Source organism: Natator depressus, chromosome 5 (genome assembly GCF_965152275.1).
Source record: "Natator depressus isolate rNatDep1 chromosome 5, rNatDep2.hap1, whole genome shotgun sequence".
Taxonomy (NCBI): domain Eukaryota; kingdom Metazoa; phylum Chordata; order Testudines; family Cheloniidae; genus Natator; species Natator depressus.
In genome coordinates this window covers 3,308,376-3,335,616 of record NC_134238.1, presented here as the reverse complement: position 1 = coordinate 3,335,616, position 27,241 = coordinate 3,308,376, and the positions used below count along the sequence as shown (strand labels likewise).

The 27,241-nt window shown below is 59.5% G+C and overlaps 2 protein-coding genes across 5 annotated transcripts; one reads left to right on the top strand and one right to left on the bottom strand.

The window, feature by feature from the left end:
* Positions 1 to 23,533, bottom strand: GALT (galactose-1-phosphate uridylyltransferase). 4 transcript variants are annotated; one of them, XR_012639459.1, is made up of 12 exons: positions 18,632 to 18,809; positions 17,607 to 17,776; positions 16,146 to 16,221; positions 15,545 to 15,593; positions 14,421 to 14,550; positions 13,154 to 13,210; positions 9,185 to 9,307; positions 8,640 to 8,772; positions 5,430 to 5,513; positions 5,073 to 5,227; positions 4,628 to 4,763; positions 981 to 1,110 (listed from the first exon to the last, which is right to left on the bottom strand). XR_012639459.1 is itself a non-coding variant. In XM_074952253.1 (11 exons), exons 1-11 carry the CDS (start codon positions 18,792 to 18,794, stop codon positions 874 to 876), a joined length of 1,377 nt encoding a protein of 458 aa, XP_074808354.1. In that variant the 5' UTR covers positions 18,795 to 18,829; the 3' UTR covers positions 1 to 873. The 4 variants fall into 4 exon arrangements, 3 of the variants coding, with proteins under 3 accessions (XP_074808354.1, XP_074808355.1, XP_074808356.1); XM_074952253.1 differs by lacking the exon at positions 4,628 to 4,763 and having other exon boundaries at positions 1 to 1,110; positions 18,632 to 18,829; XM_074952254.1 differs by lacking the exons at positions 4,628 to 4,763; positions 18,632 to 18,809 and adding an exon at positions 23,436 to 23,533 and having other exon boundaries at positions 7 to 1,110.
* On the top strand, positions 19,824 to 27,241 carry SIGMAR1 (sigma non-opioid intracellular receptor 1). Its single transcript, XM_074952257.1, has 4 exons — positions 19,824 to 19,971; positions 21,195 to 21,395; positions 23,108 to 23,200; positions 24,639 to 27,241. Exons 1-4 carry the CDS (start codon positions 19,824 to 19,826, stop codon positions 24,863 to 24,865), a joined length of 669 nt encoding a protein of 222 aa, XP_074808358.1. The 3' UTR covers positions 24,866 to 27,241.

The window sequence follows — 27,241 nt, the reverse complement described above, 5'->3', positions numbered from 1 at the left end:
AATTTTTTTTTTAAAAAAAGCCCATTTTTCTAGTAACAAACTTCCCCTTCGACAAATGCCAACCAGCTCTAGCTACGCATAACTGGAAGCATGACTGGAAAGGGGCTGAGAATGGAAACCATTACAGAACCTTAACTCTAACAGGCTCTGCTGCTGTGGCTGTAATGCCAGGGGCCAGCAGCTGAGCCGCCCTGATCCCTGAGATGTGCAAAGCCCCCTGAACATGCTAAATGCCAACAGCCTCCTGCAACAAAGAGCAGGCACTGGAGCTATCTCAGATTGGTCACAGAGGGGACCCTGGGGCCTGGGATTCGTTCAGGCCGAGAGCAATGCTGAGCTACCAAAGCAGCCGGCTCTACCCGGTTATTAGCGAAGCCAGCGCTGAAGCCACGTGGCTCACACCAGCAGCAGATGTTCCCCCAGACACACGGCTCAACGCTGCCACATTAAGATGTCGCCCCTTCCTCATCTCTGCACAAGAAACGCCAGCATCGCAGCCAGGGGCCGTTGTCCAGCTCCCCAGCTATTGATGGGAAATTAGCATCTGGGGAGCAAGATCCCCCAGGAGACACTCGTGGGTTTGACTGTGTACAAGCCCACAGTATATTAGGGATTCCTTGAGTTTGATGGAACTGTGACATTCATTCAGTGCCACAGCATGTCTGTAAGCTGCTCATCAGAGGTTACAGAGGGTTAACCATGGTGACAGATGGTACTGGAAGTCCTGGCAGAGCTGGGTGGGGGAGCCCAGGGCTGGGATAACAAGGGGGCTGCAGGGCAGAATTGAGAGGCATTGGCAGAGCTGCATGGCCCAGGCCTTGCTCAGACTGTCTGGCTCCATGAAGCCCCCGCTTTGAGGAGCACTGCAGTTGGTCACCAGCTTTGAAGAGGCTCAGAAGATTCCCCAGAATTCAGGGCCACAGGGCAGGGGGTTTCACTTTTGAGCTGGGAACGTTGCAATTTCGACAACTCCGAAATCTCATCCAACACCCATGCATTAAGCCGTCGGGCAGGTTCTTTGCATTTTGGAGAGTTTAACCACACTCCATGCACCAAGGCCGATCTGTTGCCAGGCCCTCTCCACGCACGTTGCAGTCGTGACACATGGACCTGGGGAGAAAACACCTCCCACAAATCATTTACTGGTAGGTAGCAAATTATTCCTGACAGGGAGAACATTTACCCGCTCGGAGCCTCCGTCCAGCCCCCGGGAGACCAATTACATACTTTACAATAACACAGGTCTCATTCTAGAGTTGCAGGAAGTTTCTCTTGTGATAATTACAGCACTCATGAGGAAAAGCCAGAGCTACAGCAAGAATCGTCTGCCCGCATAGCAGCACCTTCCACCTGCGGCTGTCACAGCCCTGGGCGGGTGCGAATAAGCTGGGCTCACCGCGTTATTGCCATCTCACAGCTGGCGTTCAAAGTGTCAGAACCCTCTAGCCTGGGATCCCGACTCTGCACCAGGTGCTTCTGAGAAACATGCAAGACACCCCCCTCCCCAGCCCCTTATGGGATAAACCGGCCCCAGGGGGATTCTCCTCCAACCCTATTAGTTAGAGGCTAGGTCATGCCCTGAGATAGGAACATTCAGATCCGTTGCAAAAGCTATTGGGATTTGTGTTTGTTTTTAAATCCTCAGGGTCCTTGCTCCAGCCATGTAAATGCCTGCTAAGCCCTCGGCCGCAGTGATATCTAGTGGCAGTGAGTCCCACAAGTTAACCCTGCATTGTGCTGCTTTTCAGTTTATTGACCATCCCCTGCTTCGTGTGCTCTGGGGTCGGTGAATAGCCGAGCCAGGCCTCCCTTCTCTCTCCCAGGCCTTACTTTGTGTCTGTCACCTCCCCTCTGACTTATCCCCTCTCTAAAGTACCTGATCCCAATCTGTCCAGGCTCCCCACATCCTGAAGCCTCCCCAGGCCTGTAATCATTCTCATCCCCTGCCTGTGACCCTATGAGCTGGAGTGCCCAGACCGGCATGGCTTCCCAGGGGAGGCCACCGCATTGATTTCTAGAACGACAGAGCTTCATTTCCGTACGATTCTCCACATCCCCCTCGTGCACTCAAACGTCTTTGCATTCTTCGCCATGCTAAGCAAATTAGGCCACCCACAACGCTGCACTTTTCCAAGGTCACGTGATGAGGCAGTCGCAGCGCTGGACACACACTGCAGGGAACGGGGCTCCTGGGACTGAACACAGACCGTCGTTCTTCCCTGGAGTGTTTCCTCGCGAGGGATCTGTTCCTGCCATGCAGCAGGGCTGAGCCTAGCAGGGAATCCCAGTGGCCTTGGCAGCACACACATTAAGGGGGGGGGGGGGGGGCCTTGAAAAATAAATGTGACAATTTAGATGCAGAGCGAGAGAGACTGAAGGAACAGGGACTGAAGAAAAATGTTGGAGGTCAGCCGAGCGGGCTTAGTGGGGGCGGAGGGTGGGCAAGATGGGGGAGCTAACAAGTGTCCCTCTCCTCTGGAAGACGTCCCTTCTGGGGCGCAGCGCTGGGGCATCGTCAGTACTGTGCCCCATATCAGGCCAGGGCTGTCATCAGTGCACGGCCCTTAGCATTGCTTGGGGGGGAGATCATCAGCGCACCGCCCCCTAGTGCCGGGGATTGTCAGCACAGCAACCCCTAGTGCTGCTGGGGGGCAATCATCAGTGCAGTGTCCCCTAGCAGGGGCGGTCAGTGCAGTGGCCCCTAGAGCCCCGGGGGGTGGGGGGAGAAGGTCAGCGCAGCACGCCCTAGTGTTGCTGGGGGGGGGGGAGGGGGGTCAATGTAGTGCCCCAGCACTGCTGGGGCGGGGAGAGTTCAGTGCAGTGCCCCCTGGCACCACTGGGGGGGGGTGCAGAAGGTCAATGCAATGTGCTCTAGTGCCCCTGGGGGCGGAGGGGGGGCCACTGTCACAGCGCAGTACACAAATGCTGCCAGAATCAGAAGGACAGAGAACGGGATAGGTCAGGGAGGAGGCGGCTCCTGGGACTCTATAGCCTACGGGACCAAGAGGGGCTGGTACGCGATGCGTCCTCACCCACAGCCGCCATGGTACTGGGGATGGCATCACTCCACCCCGCCCCCACTTCTTCAAAGGCTGCAGCTGGCCCCTCGGCCCCAAGCCCGGTGATGGTGCAGAGCAGAGACAGAGACTAGTCTGTCACGCAGGCCTCAGGGAAGGAGAAGAGGGTTTACACCTCACTTACCCTGAGACACGGGTCAGTCACTATAGCCACTCTGTGCCTCAGTTTACCCACTTGAAAAATAGGGATCGGCTGGCTGGAAGGGTGGGGAGGGAGACGCGTAGGCAGCAGTAATAGGGGGCATGATCTGAGCAGCAGGGGCAGCCGAAATCCCCGGCCGGGCTGAGCCTTGGCCATGTGAATGCTGGGGTACAACAGCTCAGCCAGACAGGCCCTGCAGGATTCCCTGCCTGCACCTCCCACGAGGGGCTGGGTCCTGGCACCGGCAGGGCAGCGGTGCCGGAGACAGAGCGCGAGAGCAATCGAACTAGAGTGCTCTTCACACCTCGCACACCCGAGGGGGAGACGGCTCTGGAGGGCGCTGCGCCTGCTGGCTGCCTGCCCCCCAGCAGAGAGACACGTACAGCCCCCACCCCGCAGCCCCAGACGCTCCGGGCCAGAACCTCGGCTGGCATACACCCCCGGAGAGCTCCAGGGAGTTACAGCGGCTGAGATCTGGCCCCTGAGCTCCAAACCAGCATGAGGCAGCATTGCTTTGGTTTTAGGGTTTATTGAAGCGAGTGAAAAGCCAAGCGCCCACAGGCAGCTCTGTGGAGAGCAGGTGAGAGGCAGCAGGCGAGCAAGCAGCCGCTGGCCATGGCGCACAACGGCAGGTGGGTGGCAGGGGCAAAGGGTGGGAGTGAGGAGCTAAACCCCATCATACCTCAGGCTCTCTGAGCCCACCAGTGGGGTAGGGGCTGGCCCTGGGGTTGGCATGTGTGGGGCTGGAACTGTGGCCATCAAGAGCTTAAAAAAGCTACAGAGAATTTGTCCCTCAGCGGCAGGCCCAGGGACTCTGGACCACTTCCCGCCACCCCCCTGCCTCCCACAAGCCAGAACCAGGCCCCTTGCTGATGCCCATAGGAGCCAGGAGCCCACAGGGGTTACTGGGTGACATCACTCCCTGACCCCTCCGGAGCACCCTTTCAGTATATGCCACAGCGCGCCCCACTGCTGACACAGTAGGCTGACAGCAGCTCTCCACCCGCTGCAGCCTGGGAGCTCCCATGGGGTGACAGCCCCCAGAGACCCAGCTCTGAGGCTGTGGGGAGCTCACACAGCCAGTCACCCACCTAGGAGCCAGGGCCCTGGGCTCCCAAATGCCACCTCCAGCGAGCACACAGGGGATGGGACGGGAAGCCATTGGGACCTGTACTGGTTGCTCCTCTACAAGGGGCAGACTCGGATGCCTTCTGAGACCTGCAGGACTTTCCAACTGGCTCACAAGTGACACAAGTTTGCAGGTCTCAGCCTCACCTCGAGTGGTGACTATCATTGCCCGTAAAGTGGCCTGTCGAACAGACTCCACCGTGCTCTGCCCACCAGCCCCTCCAGCTGCAGAGAAGATCCCCCCCAGCCCAATTCCCGCTGGTCAGAAAAACAAAGTAACCAAGTTCCAGTGTGCGGCCGGCGGCCCCCTCTGCAATGCGCCAGCTCCCCTCCTCGTGCGACGCGGCTCGTCACGCTGCCTCCCGTGGCCTCCCCCTGTAATGCTCCTCGGGCAGAGTCCTCAGGCGCTCAGCGGCCTGCGGGGAAAGGGAGAGCCCGGGCGAGACTTCAGCAGAGAGCCGAGGGCACTGGAACTGGCACCAAGACCCCACGTGGCTGCTCCAACTGGACGGGCAAAGAAATCGGGGGCTGATTCCTGCAGTTCAGAAGCACGGCCTATTGGGGGCACCAAACCCCTACGCCACAGCCCACCCTTCTGGGGGGGGGGGGGGTTAAACTCCCAGCCTGCACCCCACACCCGCCCCTGGGTGGCCAGCCTAGGCCACTCCCAACAGAGCCCGCTCCTGAGAACACCCTGCCCCCGATCCAGGGCTCATGCCGCTCACCTGCTCCGGCGTCAGGTCCCGCTGAGCCTGCGCTAGCATCTCGTAGCCCACCATGAACTTGCGGACAGTGGCCGAGCGGAGGAGGGGCGGGTAGTAGTGGGCGTGAAGCTGCCAGTGCCCACAGTCTTCTCCCAAGTGAGGCCCCGTGGGGGCGCCTGCCAGACACAAGCCCAGCAACGATTCCAGATACCGGTCACAGGACGGAGACTCTGCTCACATGGTCCCCCGAGCAGCCACCGTGACCGGCAGGGGCTGGATTTGAACCGTCAACCCCACATGCCAATCCCCTGAGCCACCCGGTGCCCTGACTTGCCCAGCACTCACCTCCCCGGCCCCCCCCACCCCCCAGCCACGTACCATGCCAGCCCATGGAGTAGGGGAAGGAAACCTCAAAGAGGTTGTCGTACTTGGCGAGAAGCCTTTTCATGATTGAAGCCAGACCTGCAACACAAGGACAGCGAGTGATCTGTCACCAGCCCTAATCCAACCCGCCCGCAAGCCCTTGGCCCGTGTGGGGGCACAGATAACAGGAGGGTCCCTGGCGTGGACGGGGGGGCAAAGCTTTCAGAGGAAAAGCACAAAAACTCTTCCCTGGGTCGTATCTGGGCACAGGCAGAATCTCACGCCCCACCTGCGAGGCAGCTCGGTGCCCTGGCAGCAACCCAGTCAGCAAGGGGGAAGCTCTCCAGAACTCACGTTCCAAGCCAGAGCTCACAGCAGTCCGACCCCTCGGGCTGGGCGCCCACCCCCGGGCTGGGCCAGTTTGGGTCGCAGCTCCTAAGGGAGCCGCTATAGAAACACGAACTAGGGCCTTGCCCTTATGGGACACAGTGAGTGTTGACTCTGGAACCTAACGACAATGCAACCACCAATGCCCTTAACTACTTCACTGCTGGGCAGAGCTTGCAAGAGAGAAGAGGGATCGTGTCACCGATTGGTTGGATACAGAGAACATCTCACCCTGGCACTGCTTGAGAAGGGAACGCTGCTCATCCTCCCTTCCCACCCACCAACCTAACCCGTGGTTCAAACTGCTCCAGCGCCTCTGGGGTGGAGCCCAAACCACCACCCTCCTCTGCACAGCCACGCCTTCCCTAGTGCCTCTGGGACAGGGGAAGCTGCCCTGAGATTAAACCCGTGTTCACTGGGGGCCAGGCAGTGCCCCTGCCCCATCCCAGTTCTTTCCCAGAATCCAAGGCCAGATTGCGATCATTTAGTCTGCCCTCCTGTGGAACACAAACCTGGAACTGCCCCATAATAAACCCTGAAGCAGATATTTTGGAAAAATACCCAGTTTTGATTTTAAAATTGTCAGTGATGGAGAACCTACCATGACCCTGGCTAAATTGTTCTAATGGTTAATTGCCCTCATTGTTAAAAATTTACGCCTTTATTTCCAGTCTGAATTTGTCTCACTTCAACTTCCAGCCATTACATTACGTTAGACCTTCCTCTGCTAGACTGATGAGTCCATTGTTAAATATTTGCTCCCAGTGTAGTTACCTATAGGCTATAATCAAGTCACCCCTTAACCCTCTCCTTGTTCAGCTAAAAAGACTGAGCTCTGAGAGTCTCTCACTCTCAGGCAGGTTTTCCAGTCCTTTAATCGTTCTTGTGGCTTTTCTCTGAACCCTCTGCAATTTATCAACATCCTTCTTGGATTGTGGGCACCAGACCTGGGCACAGGATTCCAGCAGCGGTTGCACCAGTGCCAGGTACAGATGTAAAATTACTTCTGTACTCCTACTTGAGATTCCGATTTATGCATCCCGGGATCGCGCTAGCTTGTTCGGCCACGGTGTCGCACTGGGAGCTCACATGCAACTGATTATCCACCATCAGCCCCCAACCTTCTTTAGCCTCACCGCTTCCCAGTAGAGAGTCCCATATCCTGCAAGCGCGGCCTGCATTCTCTAGTCCTAGATGGATTCATTTCCATTTAGCCCTATTAAAACGTAAGCACATTGTTTGCTTGTGCCCAGTTTACCAAGCAATTCAGATGGCTCTGTATCAGGGACCTGCCCTCTTCATTATTCACTTCACCCCCAGTCTGTGTGACATCTGCAAACTTCCCAGAGCCCTAGGAACTGTTAGGAGAGCTTGTGCCTCGCATACCGAGCCACCTGCCCTCAGCACAGCGTCGGCTGCCCCCACCTCCCAGCCTAGTGGGCCGAACATAGGGCAGGCAGGCAGGACGCCCAAGTTCTATTCCTTACTGTCAGGGAGTTGCGGGACACACCAAGCACCAGCCCAAGCCTGGCTCTGGAAGCTTCGCATTAGTGGCATGGCACGGCACCATGCAGGGACAAGCATGCGGGACTCAGCCTCCCAGCACCCCCACATCCTGAGCCCAGCTCAGCACAGAGCACCTGGGGAACTGAACAACAAAGAGCTGCCCTCCAATCCCTCGTGCTGGGCACACAGCCGGAGCTGCTTCGCCATGCTCCAGAACCCCCACTTCTGATTTTATACAGTGCAAGAGAAGGAAATGAGAATGGGGGCTGGAGACCCTGCAATCCATCAGCAGTCAAAGCAGGGGGTGGGTGGGACAATGGGAAGCAGTGATTGGAGCTGGTACGAGAGACAGGCACGCTGCCTGCATTGCAAATCCAGCATTTCCCAGGAACCTTTAAAGCTCCGGCTGCCTCCAAGCGAGGATGGGACGGGACTGAAGCGGACTCCCCTAGCGGCTGCCTTTGAGACTCTGGAGAGCGCAGTAACGCTCTGGTCTCTTTACGAATGCAAAACACAGCCCACTGCGGCACATCTGCCCGAGTCTGCGGACAGCCGGAAACAACGGCTCTGAGATGTGCAAGCTGTCCCCACTCATCTCAATCGGGTGTTCCCTCTGAAGCGGAATGATGACATTACATGTTCATATGATTAACTCTCTCATTGCTGATCAGAGCACACAAGAAAGGAGAGGGTCGCACTGTGCAGATTTTCATAATAGGCTATAAACACGCTCTCATTCAGGCATCAAAAGTGGGTAGAGCTTGAGTGTAACAACTTCTTCCCACCCCCACATCTGACCCCCGCATTTGTGGGGCTCAAAGCAATTTACAAACCATGACACCTAACAGCTGCCTGCCAGGCAGGGCAGCATCATTACCCCTATTCTACAGATGGGGAAACTGAGGCAGGAAAAGCTAGATTTCCTTGCCTGGTGTCAGAGCCAGGAAAAGAACCCAGAGTCCCAGCTCCTGGTGTTAGGCACCGTGCCATTCTCCGATTCCTTGTTCTGCTGTTAGCCACAAGGAACAGATGCCTCAAGCTGCTTCTCAGCCACTGAACAAAGATTTTTGGTGAAGGATGAGCCAGTGGGCTAATCAGTGGGGAAGGTTTAAGGTCCAAGCCCTGCCTCTCGCCCCAAGCTGGAGCATGGCAGGCATGGGTGAGAGCAGCTGGGGGGAGGGGCCAGAGGACATTCTACCTCCGCTCCAGGCTCCTCCCCATGGTCCATGGAGCAGGGGTGGACGCATGCAGCAGCTGGCTCCAGAGCAGAGCATGCAGTTGGGGCAGAGGGAGGACATTTCCGCCCGGGGCCAGGAGCGGGCAGCCACTTACTATCCCTTTCGCTGTCGCTGAGCTCCTGGAGGCGGCAGATGTGACGGCGGGGCAGGAGCAGGGTCTGGAAAGGCCACACGGCCCAATAGGGGACCACCACCAGCCAGTCCGCATTCTCCACCACCAGCCGCTCCTGCAGGGGACAGAGCGCCATACTGAAGGGCTGCAAAGCCCTCCGCACTGGGGGGGGGGGGGGGCTAGTACTGCCAGCCCTGCCCAGACACAGTGAAGTTCGGGGCAGGACCCAGGGGCGCTCCCAGGCCGCAGGTCTCTGCCATGCAAGCTAGGGCAGATCTCCCTCGCATGGCAGCAGTGGCAGGTGCTTTGAGCTCCCTGCACACCCTTTTGCAAGAGGGTCTCACACAAACACCGAGCTCTCTGAGCCCCATTACAGAAAGAAGCTAATCTTAGGAGAAGAGGCCTTGCTTAAAAGGAGTCCAGACCTGGCCCCAGCAGGATCTGGAGCTGGTCCCCTCCCTGTTGCCTCCCGGGGGAGCCATGACCACCCCCAGACAGAGCCAACGCCCCCACCCACAGGCGGCTACCTTCCTCTGGGCCTCCAGCCGGGCGTACTCCAACAGCATGGGCACGCTGCGCTCCTGGAGGTGCTGCCGCTGTGTCCGGTCCTCCAGCCGGGCTTCATTGGGGAGGAAGTTACTGGCCCAGACCTGGGGGGGGGGGGGGGGGAGGAGAGAAGCAGTCGCTGAAGGGGACCAGCTGAGATACCCCGTTGGGACAGTGTGAAGCGATGGGGTGGGTCTGCATGGTGCAGCTGTGCTCCACGCACCGGGTGCCAGTGGGGACAGCAGAGGCCCCCAGCTGTGGTACCAGAGCGCCACCTACTGGCAAGAACAGGGCTGAGCACCTGGTGCCCTGCTATTTCCCTACCCGCTCCCCGTGTACAGCAGAGTCCCCTTCCTGATTCTATGATCACCCCCCAGCCCCGCATGGGCCGACAGGCAGGGACGGCACGTCTCAGCAAGGAATCGAGCCCAGCTCCTCCCCCACCTGCCTCATCTCCAGGGCCCATCCCTTCCCTGGCCTCACAGCCACCAAGGGGGCTAGTCAGCGCGTGACCTGATGGTGGGTTCTGCAAGGTTGAGACCCACCAACCCCTGCCACAGCCATCGGGTGGGACCGACAGCATCCCCATGGCACAGAGCTGGGGGTGGGGGAAAAGCTGAACAATCTCAGAACAGCCCCTCCCCCAGGCCTTCAATCCATCTAGTTTAGATGTCTCGAGTGATGGCGCTCCCACCCGGCGGGCAGGACAGGGACCATTCCCCAACCTGACCCCGCTCACTGCAGGGAATGTTTTTCCTGAGATCAGCCTCAACTTCCTCTCTCTAAATCTCAGCCGGTCCCTCTGTGCTGTCCCCTAGGAATCCTCAGAAACTAGAGTCAGATGTTGGGGCCACAGCAACCGCTGTGATCATCTGTTCAGACCTCCCGCATAACCCAGGCCGGAGAGCCCCACCCAGAGATCCCCACGTCCAGCCCAAGAGCACGTGACTGAGCTGGAGCGGAAATCTGAGAGACCCCAACTCTCCATTGGAAGTACCCCCGTCTGTAGAGGCACTGGTCCCATGGCTCATCACCCTCACTCCTAGAGGTCAGCTTCCAGCCCCTGGATCTTGTTCTGCCTTTGACTCGGATAAAGGAGGCTCTGCTACAATAAATCATCTCCTGCGTAGGCACTCGCAGACCACAAGCCAGCCAGCCCGTATCCTTCCCTTCGATAAGATTGAGCTCTGCAGGTGTCTCGCTGGCACCTTCCCATGACAGGCCCCACGCCCTGCCACTCCTGGATGTCTGTGTGACAGATGCTCCCCGAGATGTCACGCGGCCAAGCCTAGCAAATTCTCCTCCCAACCCCCTCAAATCAGCCCCATTGATCAATGGCTTTTCCCTGGTCTCCCTCCAGCTCATCACCAGGTAAGAAGAAGCCAAGCCCTGAACAAACTCCGCAGCCCCAGCCCCGAGGCCCTCCCCACAGAGTGCCCCTCTCAGCATTTCACCCGAGTCACTGGGCACAACCCGTCTGAGGATGGGAGATCCGGGAGCCGGCTACTCAGCCGGGCCCAGCCCCTCGGGACTGGGTGGTTCCTGCACAGGAGATAGAAAAGCTCCCCCCATTCCGTGCCCCTTTCTATACTGGGTGCCCATTGCTGTAGCATTCAGGGGATGCCCGACACCCACCTGTGCTGAACTGCAGCCAGCCAGAGCTGCAGGGAGCATCTCAGCAGCCCGGTGTGAACCCTGCTTGGGGGCTGTAACTGGGGGATTTCTATGCGCACAGTGGAGCCTGAGGTGGGATCTTTAGATGCCGTTTGGCAGGCAGGGCTGCAGTGGATACCTGACCAGCAACAGGCCCCTGAGGCGTCCTACCCCTGGAGGACTGCAGGCACCGGGGAACAGATTACAGCAGACCCTACAGCGGCTAAGGGGTTTCCCTGGGCACTCTCCCCACTCTAGGGAGCTGGCATCACCATTCCTCATGGGGACACTCCACTGGCTCCCTAGGCAGATGCAGACGGCACATCCCCCACCCCCGGAGAGTCACCAGGATGGAGCTCCAGAAGTCTCTCCCCACACAGCTAGTGCGGGGCTGAGTTCCCAGCTGGGAAGCAGCTCCACAGGGAGGGCCGAGGCAGAAGGTGGCACCTGTGGGCTAGCAGTGGGCCCCCCCCGGGGAGGTGGCGGGGGGCAGGAAAGCCCACCCTGCCCCTGCAATAGCTGGCAGGGCTACACTAAGGGCTGATGCTAGCCAGAGCCGGAGAGATAGCTTTGGAAGCTAAAGGGCATTTCGCTCCCAGCTGTATCCCAAGGGCGGAGGCCTCAGCAGCTCTCTGGGAGCACCAGGAAGGATTGCTTCACATGCTCCCCACTTAAAATGCTCCCAAGCGGATGGTACAATCCCCCCCTCAAACCGCTCTATTCGGCGGCAGCCTCCCCACCTCCCAGCACAGGCACAAGGTTGGGGGAGGGATGGATTGGGGAGGTTGCTCAGAAAAAGCAGAACCTGGAACGGCCAGGAGAAGCCGCCAGTTGCAGGTTTATGCTGCCACCTGATGGTGAAATTGTGATCCACAAAGGCTGAGGCTAAACAGCGGAAAACATACAGTGAACCTCATCGTGAAGTGTAAATGCACCCGTAACGTTTCCCAGATTAGAAAAGACTGGGGGGGAGGGAGGGGAGAGAAGGGAGTTGCTCTCAATGAGAAAAGTATTTTTTGAAGATGGACAGCGAAGAGGTTTTAGATTTTTACAAGGTATCTGGTCTCCCCTCCGTTTGCTTTGCACAAGGTGTGCTTTCAACCAGCAACCGTGCGCACTTCCAGGGTTTCATCATTGTAGGGTCCCTCGCAGTGGCTATGAAGTTCTATTAACTCCTTTCTAGTTACCGCTACAGCTGTCCCCCCTGCCGCCAAACAAAACAGAACAGGGAGAATCGGAGTGTTTTGTGGGAGGGTAACATAACCCGTGGCCCACATACAAGACCAGATCTTCAGCTGGCACGAAGAGGCATGCCCCTTTGAAGTCAAGTTAGCTAAGTCAAGATCTATACTGGGTAGGGATCAACCCACAAAAAGTTACCCGGGCAGCCAGACAGTTTAGGAGGAACAAATGGGAAGGTGCATTTATGGGCGACCCAATCTTAACCCTGACCCAATAGGGTGCACTAAGCAGCTCCCATATCAGAAGGAACACTGAGAGGATTGTACGTGTGAGATTAGGGCAGTCCCTCGGCTGAGCTGTCAGCGCCTGGGACCAAGGAGGCTGAGGGAATCCCGAGTCTGGTTCACTTCGCGCTGGTGATGCTGGCCCTTTTCTTTTCGCCCTGCCCTGGGTTTGGACAGGGAGATGGCACTAGTCAGTTTCACTTGGCAGCTAGTCAGTTTCCCCGCCCACCCCGGTGCTCAGTGCTCAGCCCACACCCCAGTGTTCAGCTCAGTGCTGTCACCTCTGGCTCTCAGGGGGAGGGAGAGGCTGAAGCAAAACCTAGTCAGGAAAGTGGCTGTGCAAAACAGCACCCCCGACACAACGCTCAGCCCACACCCCAGGCAGGAGGCAGGTTCCTGGGCAGAGGAGCTGCAATCAGATACCAGGGTGAGGTCAACCCTCCACCAGCCCAACTGCAGCATCAGGGCCCTAGATGATGGACTTGACTGCCAAGTGAGAACAGACCAGACATGACGAAATGGAAAGCATCGGGGGACAAGGAGGCAGACATGGGTTAGGATTCAGACTCCATGGCTAGCCCTGCGTTGCTGTCTGGACAGCTCAGATGTCGCGAGGGAGAGGTTTAAACACTCATTTGTTGAAGGAGACGCCACAGGAGCAATTTGAACATTGCAAAGCTGGGGGCTCTGCCAGCAGGGCTCACAAGAGTCACTTTTCAGAGAAGATCAAGGGAGGAGCCGGATGGTGCTGGGACACCCCTTCCCCTCCCCATAACACAACCCACCCACCCATGGCACAGTCCCCGGGGTGCGAGCAGCTGGCTCCCTTACCTGGCAATGAGGGTGAGGGTTGGAGCAGCCCATCATGGCCCCTTTGTTCTCAAATATCTGCAGAGAGAAGGGAAAAGAAGCTCTCGGGACTATTCTAATGTCAGCTGTCGGCAGCTGCTGGCAAGGAAGCACAGCCTAGCAGTTGGAGCACTGCCCTGAGAATCTGGACTCCATGGTCCTATTCCCTCCTCTGCCCCTGAAAGGCCTTTGCAAGTCACTCACCTGCTCTGTGCCTCAGTTTCCCTATCAACCACTTGGGGGGTGATAGTGACAGCGACTGGCCTCTGGGGGGAGCGGTTCAATGCACAGATGTAGCGAGACTCCGAGACCCCAAGTGGATGGGGAAGGAGGCCAACCAAGCTCAATGGGTGCACTGCAGAATCCCTTTGCTCTAGATCAGACTCTTCCACACGGGCAGAGGAAGGTTCTCTCTCCTTAGACCCTGGGAGCGCACATGACCAATGGAGAGGGGAGCCCTGAGCCAAAGGCAGTGGTCTAGCAGCACGGGGAAAGTCTCAGGCTGGGAGCGAGGGGGCTCAGGGACCCGGTCACCAGTGAATCAGTGAGGACCCAGAGAACTGGGAGGAAGCTTGGTCTGGCTCTCCAGACCGTTAGGCACAACAACTCGACGGCAGCACCACTCTGGCTGGGATACAAAACTGGTGACGTCGCAGACACTCTGCCCAGCGCAGACCATGGGGGGCAGGTGGGGAACGGCAACGGGCAGAGCAGGGGCAGGAGAGGCTCATAACACGCCCATTACCATTTTGCACTTCTAGTGGCTCTCAGCAGCACGCGATGCTGCACCAGCGTTAATGGATTTGGCCTCACAACCATGCCCTGGGAAGGTGGGGGTTATTCTCCCGATTTCACAGGTACGGCACAGAGCCGTCACACAGGTGAGGAATCCTGGCTCCTCACTGCTAGAGCCCACGCAACGGCGACAGCACCCCCTAGCTACGCAGAGCCTTGCGCCACGTTGGAGGAAAGTCGTTCAGAAACTAACCCCCTGCAGCAGGTGGAGAGCACCGAATGCCACTCAGAGACACACATATCCGGGCACGTCACAGCTTGCGGCTTGGTGTGAGGAGCTGCCAGCTGTCTGATCCACCCACACCTATATGCATGTGCCCGGAGCCTGCACTCCCCTCACCCACCGCTAGAGGGTGCAATGCGTCTACGGGGCGTTGGCCTGCCGCTGCCCATGCTGCACCCCTGCAGGACCTTTCCCCACCACCGCACTGGAGAGGAGGGGGGAGTCACTGACCTGCACCCAGGGATAGGAAGCGCCCAGCTCCGCCATGAGCTCCGCCCACTTGTCAATCACTGCCCGGATCTCGGCCAGCGACATGAGCGGCAGTGTCAGGTCAGACCAAGGATGGAAGCACAAGACCTTGCTGCGAGATGGGAGGGAGAGACGGCTGTGAGTGCACGAGCGGGGGGGGAGGAGAGGAGAGGAAGGTGTCTCCCTCGCTACAGCCCAGTCACCACCACCACCACCCCCCGCCCCGCTTTCCCAGCCTCCCCCAGCAATCCAGTCCCACAACAAGCGGTCCCTGCAGCTGGCACTCAGCCCCCAGCCCCATCCCGGGCAGCTCAGCAGAGAGGCCCCAGACTGAGCAGGCCACAGAGACAGAGCTGCCCCACCACCGCCACCCGGGATGGCCCCATCACAGGTCTCCGTCTCCTCTCACAGCTCCCCCAGGTTCCTACACACCCAGAACAGCGGGTCTGACCCAAAGCGATGGAGATGCTGGGCTATTTGCCAGTGTTTCTATGGGGCCTGCATCCTCAGCAAGCGTGAATGCGCTCAGCCTCGCAAGCCCATGTCCCCCCCTCCCCACACCCTGGGAGCAGCGGGTAGGGCAGAGCACTGCCCCTATTTAACAGGGCCCAGAGAGGGCAGGTGACTTGCCCAGGGTCATCAGCAGGTTGGTGGCAGAGCCAGGGCTGGAACCCGGGAGCCAGCAAGGGGTTTCGGGGTGAAGGAAATAGCTTTCAAATGCTCCACAGTGTTAACCCCTGCTGGGACGGCACCACCATGTGATTCTCCTGCCAGAACCCAGCTGGAGGGGACAGTGGACAGGAGACGTGCCCGGGAGGGGAACCAAAGCCAAAAGCAAGAAAAGCATCCATACAGAACACCCCGCTCCGCACATGTCCCGAGGCCGCGTACGGAGCGCCGTCCCTTCCAATCCGAAGCAGGGAACCAGGCAGGGTGGGGGCTGGGGCTGGGGCTGGGGCTGGGGCCAGCTAGAAAGCCTACCGAGCTGCAGGGCCCCAGAGCAGCCTAGGGATAACACTGCTCCCTCATTCTGCTCGAGCGCCACATTTGGCGTTAGGCCCCTAAGGGATTAATGGCCCCAGCCGAGGCCTTTAGGCTTCATTTACCAAACTCCTTGGGCGGATGCTGCTCGGAACAAGGGGTGGCTGCAGGCGTCTGGGGAAGGAGAGAGAGGAATGAGCCAGAGATGGACGGTGGTTGGGAACAGCCCAGGTCAGGGATGAGCAGCACCAGCCCTAACCTAGCGCAGCGCAAGCATTGCCTCCCCGGCTCCGCCGACGCCCCTCAATCCCGACCCGCAGCCTCTCCTGCTACGCCAGCTTGGAACTCCCCCTGCACACACAGCTCCACCACTGCCCCTCGGTCCCAACCACAGCTCCACCCCCGGGCCCCGACTAAGACAACACACACAACCACACCAGCAACAAGCACCCCAGGGGGCGTGCCCGCGTTCCAGGGTTGGCCGCAGGGGCCGGGATCCCGGGGCAGGTGAGCCCTGCAGGGGAGCATGCCGGGGTTCCAGGGCTGGCCACAGGGGCCGGGATCCCGGGGCAGGTGAGCCCTGCAGGGGGCGTGCCCGGGTTCCGGGGCTGGTCGCAGGGGCCGGGATCCCGGGGCAGGTGAGCACCAGTACCACCCTCTGCGGATTCTGGAGCTAGCCGCAGGGGCTGGGCTCTCGGGGCAGGTGAGCACCTCAGGGGCCCTTACCGGGTTCCGGAGCATCCGGCTGCAGTGCTGGGAAGTCATTGTCGAAGACAAACGTGCTCGTGTACTGCGGATTCACCTTTACCAAGAGAATGAGAGGCGGGTTATGAGGGCAGGGCCCCAGGGCTCATGAGAGAAGGCAGCCAGGAGCCCCCAAGTCCACACCACACCAGAGCTGCGAGTATCCTAACCCACAACACGGGCATACCCACAGCTCACAGGCATGGAGCCCCTTCCTGCCATGGCCACTGTCCATCAGAGCCATGTGTGGGGGAGGAGGAAGAAAAGGGTGCCCAGAATGCACTGCAGTGAGGCACACCCCTCCAGAGGGGATTGTTCCCGCTGCCTCAGGGGCCCCCTCCTTTGCTCCCCGTACACATTTGGGGGCAGGGAGAGGGATCCCATGGAAGTCGGGGGGGGGGGGGGGTCCTGCACCCTTCCCTCTGCACATGGGACCTGTTTCCCCCCCATCCATGAATCCAGGAGCAAAGGAGCTGAGCTCAGCACTGGGCCTGGTGCTTGGGCTTTCCTGCGCCACTCAGTACGGCCCAGAGGACTCAAGAGAACAGCACGGAGGCTCCCAGGCCAGCAAGGGGCACGCTAGAGAAAGAAGTGCCCGCTACACCCTCCCATGCAGAGCCTTTCAGAGGGGCATGGTGGGCTAGGACCACTGCTCCCCCCGCACACACACACACTCCGGGCCATCTATGGGCCTGCACTACGCAAGCCCTGCTGGCCTTGACAAGGGGCTCCCAGCAGGGGCCTGAGGGCAGCGCTCTCTGCAGGAATTCCTGGCTCTCAGGAGATTGTGGCGTGGGGAGGAGGAGAAGAGATGACCAGCCACAAACCACTGGGAAATGCAGAGAGCTAGAGGGGATGGATAAACAGGGCTACAGCTGAGCAACGGGGCTTCCCTTCGGAAGGAAAAGATCCATGTCCCAGATCCATCCCCCTGAGCCACCTGGCCCGGGCCTGGGGGACATGGCAATCTCCACAGGTGGGAATTTACACACATCAAGGAGCACACCGAGATTCCAACATGCTTGACGGGGATCCGCCAGCAGCCTAACGAGCTCTCTTCTGGGGGTCAGACATGCCAACAGTGACGCTAATGCCCATGGACGCTCACGGCTCTCCCACTGAGAAGATGCCAGGTGTGGAGTCTAGTAGGTCGGGGCTGAGAGCCAGAACTCCTGGGTTCTATTCCCAGCCCTGGGAGTAGAGTGGGGTCTAGCGGGCTACAGCAGTGCAGGGGCTGGGAGCCAGGACTCCTGGGTTCTATTCTCAGCTCTGCCAGATTCTCTGCATGACCCAGGACGAGTCACTCCCACCCTCTGCCCCCAGCTATTAACCTGGCTAGCGATACCCTTCTCCCGCACACAGGCACAGCTCCATTCATTGGTGTTCACTTCCTGGGAGGTCCCCAAGGGCCAAGCTCCACTCCCCCACCCCCCGGCCCAGTACCTCCCCGTTGGCTCGCGCTGCTCCAGGGCACAGCGGGTTGGACAGGTCACAGCGAGGGACGTCCTCTCGTGGGGGTATCTCCACCTGCCCCTGCCAGGGACGCCTCATCCGGTGGGCGGACACCAGCACCCAGTCATCCCGCAGGGGGTTATAGCGGACGTGCTGGTGCTCTGGGGGGAGGAAGGGATCAGAGGCATGAATGCGGCGGAACCTGCTGGGCTGGGAAATGCTCTGCTAAGGGGCCATCGCCTCCACCCAGGAACACCTGCAGCAAAAGTAACTGATCCGTATATGTCTGTGCTGAACATCCCTGCGGCCCAGACACCGACCCAGCCCGCACGGGCAGATGGGGAGGGTGTCTAGGGTAACACCTGACAGAGGAGCAGAGCCTCACTCCTGTTACTCCCACAGCCCCCTCTGCTCCACACAAAGGACCTCATGTTTTAAGGGGGGGAATAAAATCCTTCCCCATTGCTGTTCAGTGAGAAAAGCGTCGGGGAGCAATGTTGGAAAAACAGACCGGGAAGAGGGGAGCCTGGGCACTGCGGGGCGATGATGGGGGAGATGGGCTGGGGGTCCCAGGAGCTAGGGGGAAACGCTGGGGAGATGGGATGGGGATCTCATCACTGGGGGAGCGATGGGGAATGGAGGGGGCAGGTACTTGGGGGGAATGATGGGGGAATGGGGCGTGCCAAGCACTAGGGAGGCTTGGGGGCCAGGCGCTAAGGGGGGCCGGGCACCAGGGGGAGGGGGGCCACGGGGGGGGCGGAGGTGGGGGGCCGGGCACCAGGGGGAGGGGGGCCACGGCGGGGGCGGAGGTGGGGGGCCGGACACCAGGGGGAGGGGGGCCACGGGGGGGGGGCGGAGGTGGGGGACCGGGCACCAGGGGGAGGGGGGCCACGGGGGGGGGGCGGAGGTGGGGGACCGGGCACCAGGGGGAGGGGGGTCACGGGGGGGGGGGTGGAGGTGGGGGACCGGGCACCAGGGGAGGGACTCGGGGGGGGACGGGGCGGACCCCCTCCTACCGCGGGGCTGGAAGGACCCGACCGCCGGCCGCGTCCCGCCGGGCCCCGAACTCTCGGGCTCCGAGCGCGCCTCCATCCGCCCCGCACCGACCGCGGCTTCCGCGTCACGTGACTCCCCACCGTTACAGGGGCGGCTGTAGCGCGGGGACCACGTGCTGTACATCACTGCGCACGCGCCGCCACGTTCGCTCCCCCCGCGCGCTGGGCCGGGAGCGGCCGCTCTGAGCCCCCCGGGCACGGGCGAGACCCTCCCCCCGCACCTGAGGCGCGCGAGCCCCGCCCCTTCTCTGGAGCCCGTCACCGCCCCGCCCCCCCGCACCCGTCACTCCAGGCCAGTGCCCGCTCGGCCCCGCCCCCTGCTCTGTCACTCCGAGCGAGTGCCCGCTCGGCCCCGCCCCCGGCCTGTCACTCCCAGCCAGTGCCCGCTCCGCCCCGCCCCCTGCCTGTCACTCCGAGCCAGTGCCCGCTCGGCCCCGCCCCCGGCCTGTCACTCCCAGCCAGTGCCTGCTCCGCCCCGCCCCCTGCCTGTCACTCCGAGCGAGTGCCCGCTCCGCTCCGCCCCCGGCCTGTCACTCCGAGCGAGTGCCCGCTCGGCCCCGCCCCCGGCCTGTCACTCCCAGCCAGTGCCTGCTCCGCCCCGCCCCCTGCCTGTCACTCCCAGCCAGTGCCCGCTCGGCCCCGCCCCCGGCCTGTCACTCCCAGCCAGTGCCTGCTCCGCCCCGCCCCCAGCCTGTCACTCCGAGCGAGTGCCCGCTCCGCCCCGCCCCCGGCCTGTCACTCCCAGCCAGTGCCCGCTCCGCCCCGCCCCCTGCCTGTCACTCCGAGCGAGTGCCCGCTCCGCCCCGCCCCCTGCTCTGTCACTCCTAGCGAGTGCCCTCTCGGCCCCGCCCCCGGCCTGTCACTCCGAGCCAGTGCCCGCTCCGCCCCGCCCCCGGCCTGTCACTCCTAGCGAGTGCCCGCTCCGCCCCGCCCCCGGCCTGTCACTCCTAGCGAGTGCCCTCTCGGCCCCGCCCCCGGCCTGTCACTCCGAGCCAGTGCCCGCTCGGCCCCGCCCCATGGCCTCGCCCTGCGAGCTGTGATTGGCCGGTGCCCTAGGCCCCCAGCGGTGCCATTGGCTGGCGCGCAGCGGGCGCTCTCACCCCCGGCGAGGCTCGGTGCGCGCCGCGGCGGTTTGCGGCGAGGGGCGCGCGGGATGCGGGCGCTGGGGTCGCGGGCGCTGCGGGCCGGGCTGGCGCTGCTGGGCCTGGCGCTGCTGGCCCAGGGGCTGCGGAGCTGGGTCGCCTCCCGGCCCTTCGAGTTCCGGCCCGAGGAGATCGCGGCGCTCGGCCGGCACCACGCGGGTGGGTCCGTGCGCGGGGCAGGGACTCGGGGGTGTGAGGAGAGCCTATGGGCCTGGGGATGGAGTCCCGGGGGACCCATGGGGCAGGGGCTGGGGGGGAGACACCCATGGTGCGGGGGCTGGGGGGTAACGCGAGGGGGGCCCATTGGGTGGGGCCCCGGGGCGATGTGTGGTTCTGAGGGGGTGGGACCCATGGGACAGGGGCTGGGGGGTAACGCGAGGGGGGCCCATTGGGTGGGGCCCCGGGGCGATGTGTGGTTCTGAGGGGGTGGGACCCATGGGACAGGGGCTGGGGGGTAACGCGAGGGGGGCCCATTGGGTGGGGCCCCGGGGCGATGTGTGGTTCTGAGGGGGTGGGACCCATGGTGCGGGGGCTGGGGGGTAACGCGAGGGGGGCCCATTGGGTGGGGCCCCGGGACGATGTGTGGCTCTGAGGGGGTGGGACCCATGGGACAGGGGGCTGGGGGGTAACGCGAGGGGGGCCCATTGGGTGGGGACCTGGGGCAATGTGTGGCTCTGAGGGGGTGGGATCCATGGGACAGGAGGATGGGGGGTAATGCGAGGGGGGCCCATTGGGTGGGGCCCCGGGGCGATGTGTGGTTCTGAGGGGATGAGACCCATGGGGCGGTGGGGTAACACAGGGGGGATGTAAGGAGGACCCATGGGATGGGGGAATAGGGGGTAATGTGTGGGGGGACCTATGGGGTGGGGGGCTCTGGCGGGGAGAGCCAAGTGTGAGTTGTTGGCCAAGCCTGGGGCAGGCCTCTGGCTCCCCAGCAGCCCCTGGGGCGCAGCTGCACCGATTCGTGCCAGGTGCCCACTTGCCTGGTGGGTGTGACATTGGGACCCAGCCTATCAGCTGGTGGGACCGGGTCTGGGGCTGCCTGCCCAGGGGAAGGGGCAGAGAATAGACTCGGGGGGCGGGCGGAGCGGATGTTCGATCCCATCCCCAATGTCTTATTCCCCGAGTGAAGCCAGGGTCCCCATTTATGTTCTCTGTGTATATAAATTTCCCCCCTGTATTTTCCACTGAATGCATCTGATAAAATGAGCTGTAGCTCACGATAGCTTATGCTCAAATAAATTTGTTAGTCTCTAAGGTGCCACAAGTCCTTCTTTTCTTTATTCTAAATTTGGTGTCTCGTATTGGTGGGAGCCAGGGAAGTGGCGGGGCCATGGGCATCCTGGGGGTGCTGACTTTGCCCGGGTTTCTTGGTGCTGCAGGGTTGGATCATGAGCAGGCCTTCTCCAAGATCATTGTGGAGCTGCGGAAGAAGCACCCAGGCCACATCCTGCCGGACGAGGACCTGCAGTGGGTGTTTGTCAACGCGGGCGGGTGGATGGGCTCCATGTGCCTGCTCCATGCCTCGCTCACTGAGTATGTGCTGCTCTTTGGGACGGCCATCGACACCGGGGGGCACTCGGGTAAGCAGGGCTCAGCTACATTCAAGCAGAGAGGCTCGGGTTGAGGGGCGGCTATTGGGTAGCCAGTGTTTGGAGCTCACTTTGATCTCCAACTCGGGTTCTTGCACCCCAGCCTCGAGTGCTGCAGGCATGACCCTAGATCTGCAGTCTCTGGGGTTGTGCTCGCTGAGGATGGAGGCAGAACCTTTCCCCCAGGGCTCAGCCTGAAGAGGGCTGAAAAATCTCATCCCACCTTGCAAGCAGCGGGGTGGGAGGGAGATGCAGACTTTGTAGTCTTTTGCTCTCCAGGGCACAGACTGAGCCGCTTTCACAATGTGTGCAGATCACACAAGCTTCCAGCCCCCAGGAACTGAGTCATGGGTCAGGGACTCCATTGCTCCCTTCATTCAGGTCCTGAGCTCATAGCTTTACAGTCAGTCTGGGGAACTGTCCCAGATGTAGAAGCAACCCGCCCCACACTAGGCATGAAAGCCACCTGTTTGGAAGGGGTTAAAAGAACTGCCCGAAATATGCACTTGGTCCAAACACGCTGCACGGTCCTTAGAGGGCAGTACATCTAGGGGGCCATTGGGGATCTCAGCCTCAGTGCAGTGATGCGGGGGAAGGGGGGCTTGTCTGTGGCTGTTTTTCTCTGCCTTTTAACACCTTTTACACTAAAACAAACAACCGTGGTGTTTCCTCGACTGTGTCACGCAAACACAGCTCAGCACCCTTGGCCTCCGGCCTGCCTGGACAGAAGAATCCCAGACAGATCCCCACGCTCCAGAGCCAAGGCAGGATTGTTCCCTGCAGTGTGTCCCCTTGAGCTTTTTCTAATCTAATAAGTGACTGAAGCAAACGGCTTCGTCCCATTCCTCTTAGACCTTTGTCATACCCCCCTGATAATCTGCTCCCTCCATGGGGCTCTTCCCCATCAGGTCCTTGTACGTGTCTGTGGTGCCTTCTCTTCTCTCCACTGCCCCCTGCCAGCTGTGGTCGGGCTGAGCTGAAAAAATTTAGCGCTTCTGATCATTCTTCTTATGTCCGTAGCTCCCCAGCATGGCCTGTCTGGTAAGGGGAGTGTCTCTGCCTCGTGATCCCTCTTGGTTATATCTCCAGTGGGGTGGCTGGGCATTCAGGATCCCCCAGCCCAGGAATGCTGTGTAAACACACTTGCAGAAAGACACCATGCTGAGGCACATAGAGGGAGCCTGTCTTGTGTCTGATTTCTCTCCTCCCCATGGGGAGTTGACTCCAGCACGTTAGCTGCTGAGCAGTGAAGCCAAGACTAATGAGAAAAGCCCAGGCTCCAGAGACCACTGGCCAAGGATGTCTGACTGCCTGTCCCTCTGATGGTCCATGCTCGGGGTGTGCTGATCAGCAGAACCCTCCAGCCTCCGAGAGCCAAAATGAGGGGGAACGCAGCTGGATCCCCGAGAATGGAGGAGGCAGAAGCAACTCGAGATCCTTTCCCTTTAGCCAGCATCTCAAGGTGGCCTCAGAGCCCCTGCTCCCTTTGACTGCCTGTGGCAAACGATCATGGAGAGGAAGGTGGCAGCATGCGGTTGGGTGGGCTCCTGTCCTTGGCAGAGCCCCTGGGGACGCAACAAGCAGCCAGATCCAAGCTGTGGGTGGAAGGGATTTGTTCCATGAGGTTTTGGAGACCTGGATATTAAGGCCCCACCTTCCCCCATAGCTGTGTTGAGATTTCACACTGTGTGCCTCTCTCGCAGGTCGGTACTGGGCGGACATCTCCGACACCATCATCTCGGGGACCTTCAGGCAGTGGAAGGAGGGGACAACCAGAAGTGAAATCTATTACCCAGGTGCTGTTACCCGGGGTTCTTTCAACCCAAAACTCTTGGTAACCTTACTCTGTGCGAGGTGGTGTCAAAAAATAAATCAGTGGCGACACGGCCGTCCAACCGATAGGTGGCTGGCACAAACAGAACAATACAAGAGTGTTCACACTTAAAGCTATACTTTACTTAGTCTTAAACACTTACAAACGTCCGCAACAGGTTGGTAAAACACCTCAAAAAATCCCAGATGCATATTTACCCAGGGTCTTGAGGCAGTCTCGAGTGGATAACTGCAACTGTCCAGTGGCCAGCCGGATGTCTGTAGGGAAGCTTGAGAGGTGTCCAGGCATTGAAGTGTCCATCAAGCTCAGGTTTCTTCCTCTTTTTATATCCAACTTCTTAGTATTAAGTAGCTTGTTCATTAACAAAACTGCTGAGCAGAAACCAAGATAAGGGTGGAGATTTCCAGCCTGTCAGGTGGACAATTTTCCATCAGTCAAGCAGGAAAACTTTCCATCAGTTAACTGGCTGTATAGCAATAGTTAACTATTGCCAGACTTTCCAACTTGCAAAACGGCATGCTTCAGAAAAGCAACTCCAATCAGGAGGGCAGAGGATCATGTTTACTCCTTGCGGTCACTCACTCCACCTTCCCCTCCTGGTCTGTTAGTTGTGCCAGGGTTTCAGAAAGGCCTCCTCTTAGCTGCTTTCAGCAATAAGCATAGCAATTGGTATGCCGGCCGCTGGCAGTGATTTAAACATGTTACTGGGCTCTGGGCTATCAAAACTCTGCTCCCACAGTGCATTTGGCACTGTCAGCACCAGCCCCACCCTTTCGTGCTCGAAGATCTCCCCTGCGTGGCTGCCTCTGCAGGGCTGGTTGCCTTGGGCTTTTCATGTACGGATTTGAACGGATAAGGCTAGAGCTTCGTTAGCCCCACAGGATAGAGGGAAACTTGCAGGGGACAGCAGATTAGCCTGCAGAACACCACACCTCTAGATCTCATGGAGGCCAAGAGTTGAGCAGGATTCAAGGAAAGCATACACACTGACGGATAATGAACACATCTCCTTCAGGTGGGATTAAAAAACATGGGTAGGATTAGAAAAAAAGCCGCCTGGTTCAGAGCAGGAGCCAGCCACTGAGTATCAGGAGGAAATCGCCCCTGTGGGAAGGCTGTTCCATGATTCTACACCAGGGTACACGCTTGCAATCTTCCTTGGAAGCAGCTGGTTCTGGGCTCTGTCAGGGACAGGCTTCTGGATTAGCTCCGCCCCCACCCCCCTCTGGCAGCTCTCCAGCATGGTGCTGAGCATCCCCCTTGTCCCGGGCTGGGAGTGGAGGTTCATCAGGCCCACAAAGAGCCCTGTGTGCTGTCTCTGGAGACATACCAGAGCAGCACGTTGGAACCAGTATTTTTCAGAATAACGGCCAGTGCTGTGTCTGTCTGTCTGCCTGCAGGGGACACCATAGTGCACCAATCCGGAGAGGCCACGGCTGTCCAGTGGAGCGCTGGCACCTGGATGGTGGAGTATGGCCGAGGCTTCATCCCCTCCACGCTCATGTTCGCCTTGGCCGACACCATCTTCAGCACTCAGGACTTCGGCACCCTCTTCTGCACCCTCCGGGTTTATGCCAAAGCCTTACTTCTGGAAGCCAGTGCCTATTTCAGCCACCTGACCCAGTGAGACCACCCTCCCCAAGCACCAGCACAGCCTCACAGGAAGGGGCATCCTTTTCCCATCCCCCACCATCATGCAGATCTTACCAGAAAGGCAACGGGCAAGAGCGCATCTGCCCCTTCCCCCGTGCACACGCAGGTGTGCCAGGTAGGCTGACCATTAGCTGTGTCGTCCACCTGCCGCAGCGAGCACTCAGCCGGGTGAGAAACAGGCAATAACAGATAAACCTAGATCACTATTTTTTTAATATCCAAATGTTCCTCTATATTTCTGTAACTAGACTGCAGCGACTGAGCTGCCGCCCACATCTGTGTGTGTCCATCCCCTCTGTCTGCAGCTGTGTCTCGTGCGCTTTGAAAACCGGGGGGCCTACAAAAAACCAATCATGGGGGTGTGTGTGACATGGATCATCCTGTGCATACACACTCTGGACATGAGAGAAACCATGCCCAGCATGTGTCTACATAGACTAGGGCCAACTGCTGAGCTCACTCGTCCCCAGCTGAACCCGGAGTAACTGCAGTGGAGTAAATGGGGTTCAGCTAGTGTGAATCTGGTGTCTAGCCTTGGAGGTGACATACAGCAGGGTGAGTCTGACTTCCAGACGCTGTCTGGGTAAAGTACAGATTGTATATTAGCCACTTCCCATCTCTGTTTCTCAGTGGACAGCGTCTGGTGTAAAGTACCTGTAGATGTGCTCTGTGTGGTACTTCATGCACTCAGTATAGATTACGTAGGATACCGGTGTGTATACTGTAATCTGCCTAGTCTTCTATTTACTGTTTCTACTATAGAATCTGTCTGATTTAGAGTTCGCTCCTGGGGGTGCTCTAATACCCAGTGTCACTAGATGGCATGTTCCGTTAGATGCTAGCATCAAGTACCATCTGCAGTAACATGCTGCGCTACATGTTGAAAGGCCTGTGGTTTGTGTGCCTCATGCAGTCTGCGTCTGTGTCACCCTGCCCTTGTGTCCTGTTTTGTGTATGTACAATCTGCCTCTTTTGCAAGGCTCTGATGTGGGGAGATTAGGGAGGAAGGCCAGAGGCTGGAGCAGGGGCCCTTTCCATGGTGCACATTCTCCAGAGGCCCTGTTATTGTTTGTTCCTATGATGGGGAGAGCCACCATCCATCGCCTTAACAGACAGCCTTATTGCGGTGGCCTCCTGGGCTATGCACGTGTCTGTACCTCCTGGTGGTGGTGCCTCAGCTGCTGGGCAGTCTGTGCCCCTAAAGGGATCTGTGTGGGCTGAGCCCCAGGGCTGGGGCGCACATGGCAGAGCTCGAGTGGAGCCAGCCTGCCCTGTGGACTGTCTCTTGTAACCGACCTTTGATGGTTATGGGGATTTGCCCCCATAGCTGTTCCCCAGTCTGAGATACCTCATTCCTCTGTCCCATGTGGCCCTGGCTCTCTCCCAAGCTAATGTACTGACATTTGAGAAATGGACGTTACTGAAGACTTCGGGGCAGGAAAGCAGTTGTTCCAAACCTGAGGGCTGCTTTCCCTGTAGGGCTTCACAGATTTTACTGCTGGGGGGAATTCTGCGCCACTGCATGCATGGAGAAACATGTCCCACCGCAGACTTTTTGCTCTCCCCCAGAAAAATGGTTTCTGTGGGGAAGCAAAAAGAAGTGGCACCAGCGCTCGCTCACTCCTCCCCTGCAGTGCAGGTGGCCCAGAGGAAGAGGTAGGTCACTGTGGGGGGGCAAGGGAAGGAGGGAGGGTCTGGTGATGCCTTAGCCACCCAGGGACATGTGGGGGAGGGGAAGAAGGAGGAAGGACGGAGACAGAGTTCCTTCTCTGCCTTCCCTGGACGGAGCAGCTGGGGCTGGGTCAGATCAAGGCCAGATCAAGGGGTCACTGTACAGTGAGCTGCTCCCCCTGTCCGCCCAACCTCCATCTGGATCTCACCCCCACGCACACATACGTGGAGTCCCCCCTGCATCTGGAGCCAACATACCCAGAGCCCCCCCCCCTCACCCAAACCCCCATGCTCCTGAGCCTCACCTCTGGCATCAGGTGCACCCCCACCCCACCAAACCCCACTCCCCCAGCATGCCGATGCCCCACTGAGTCCAACCCCAGACACTGGCCCCCAGCTGAGCCCTAACCACCTTCACCTGGACTCTCCTGCAGAGTCCCATTGACCTGGCACCCAAATGAGCTCCTGTGCATCCAGATCCCCTCCCCCCAACCAAGCTGCCCACACCAAGATTGCACCATACCTAACCTTAGCACACAATAGCAGATTTAAATGTGGCCATCCTGCAGCAAAAAAACTTCAGGACCAGATGTCAAAGAGAAACTGCTGAGCTTCAGTTCATTTGCAAATTTGACACCGTCAGCTCAGGATTAAATACAGACTGTGAATGGCTCACCAA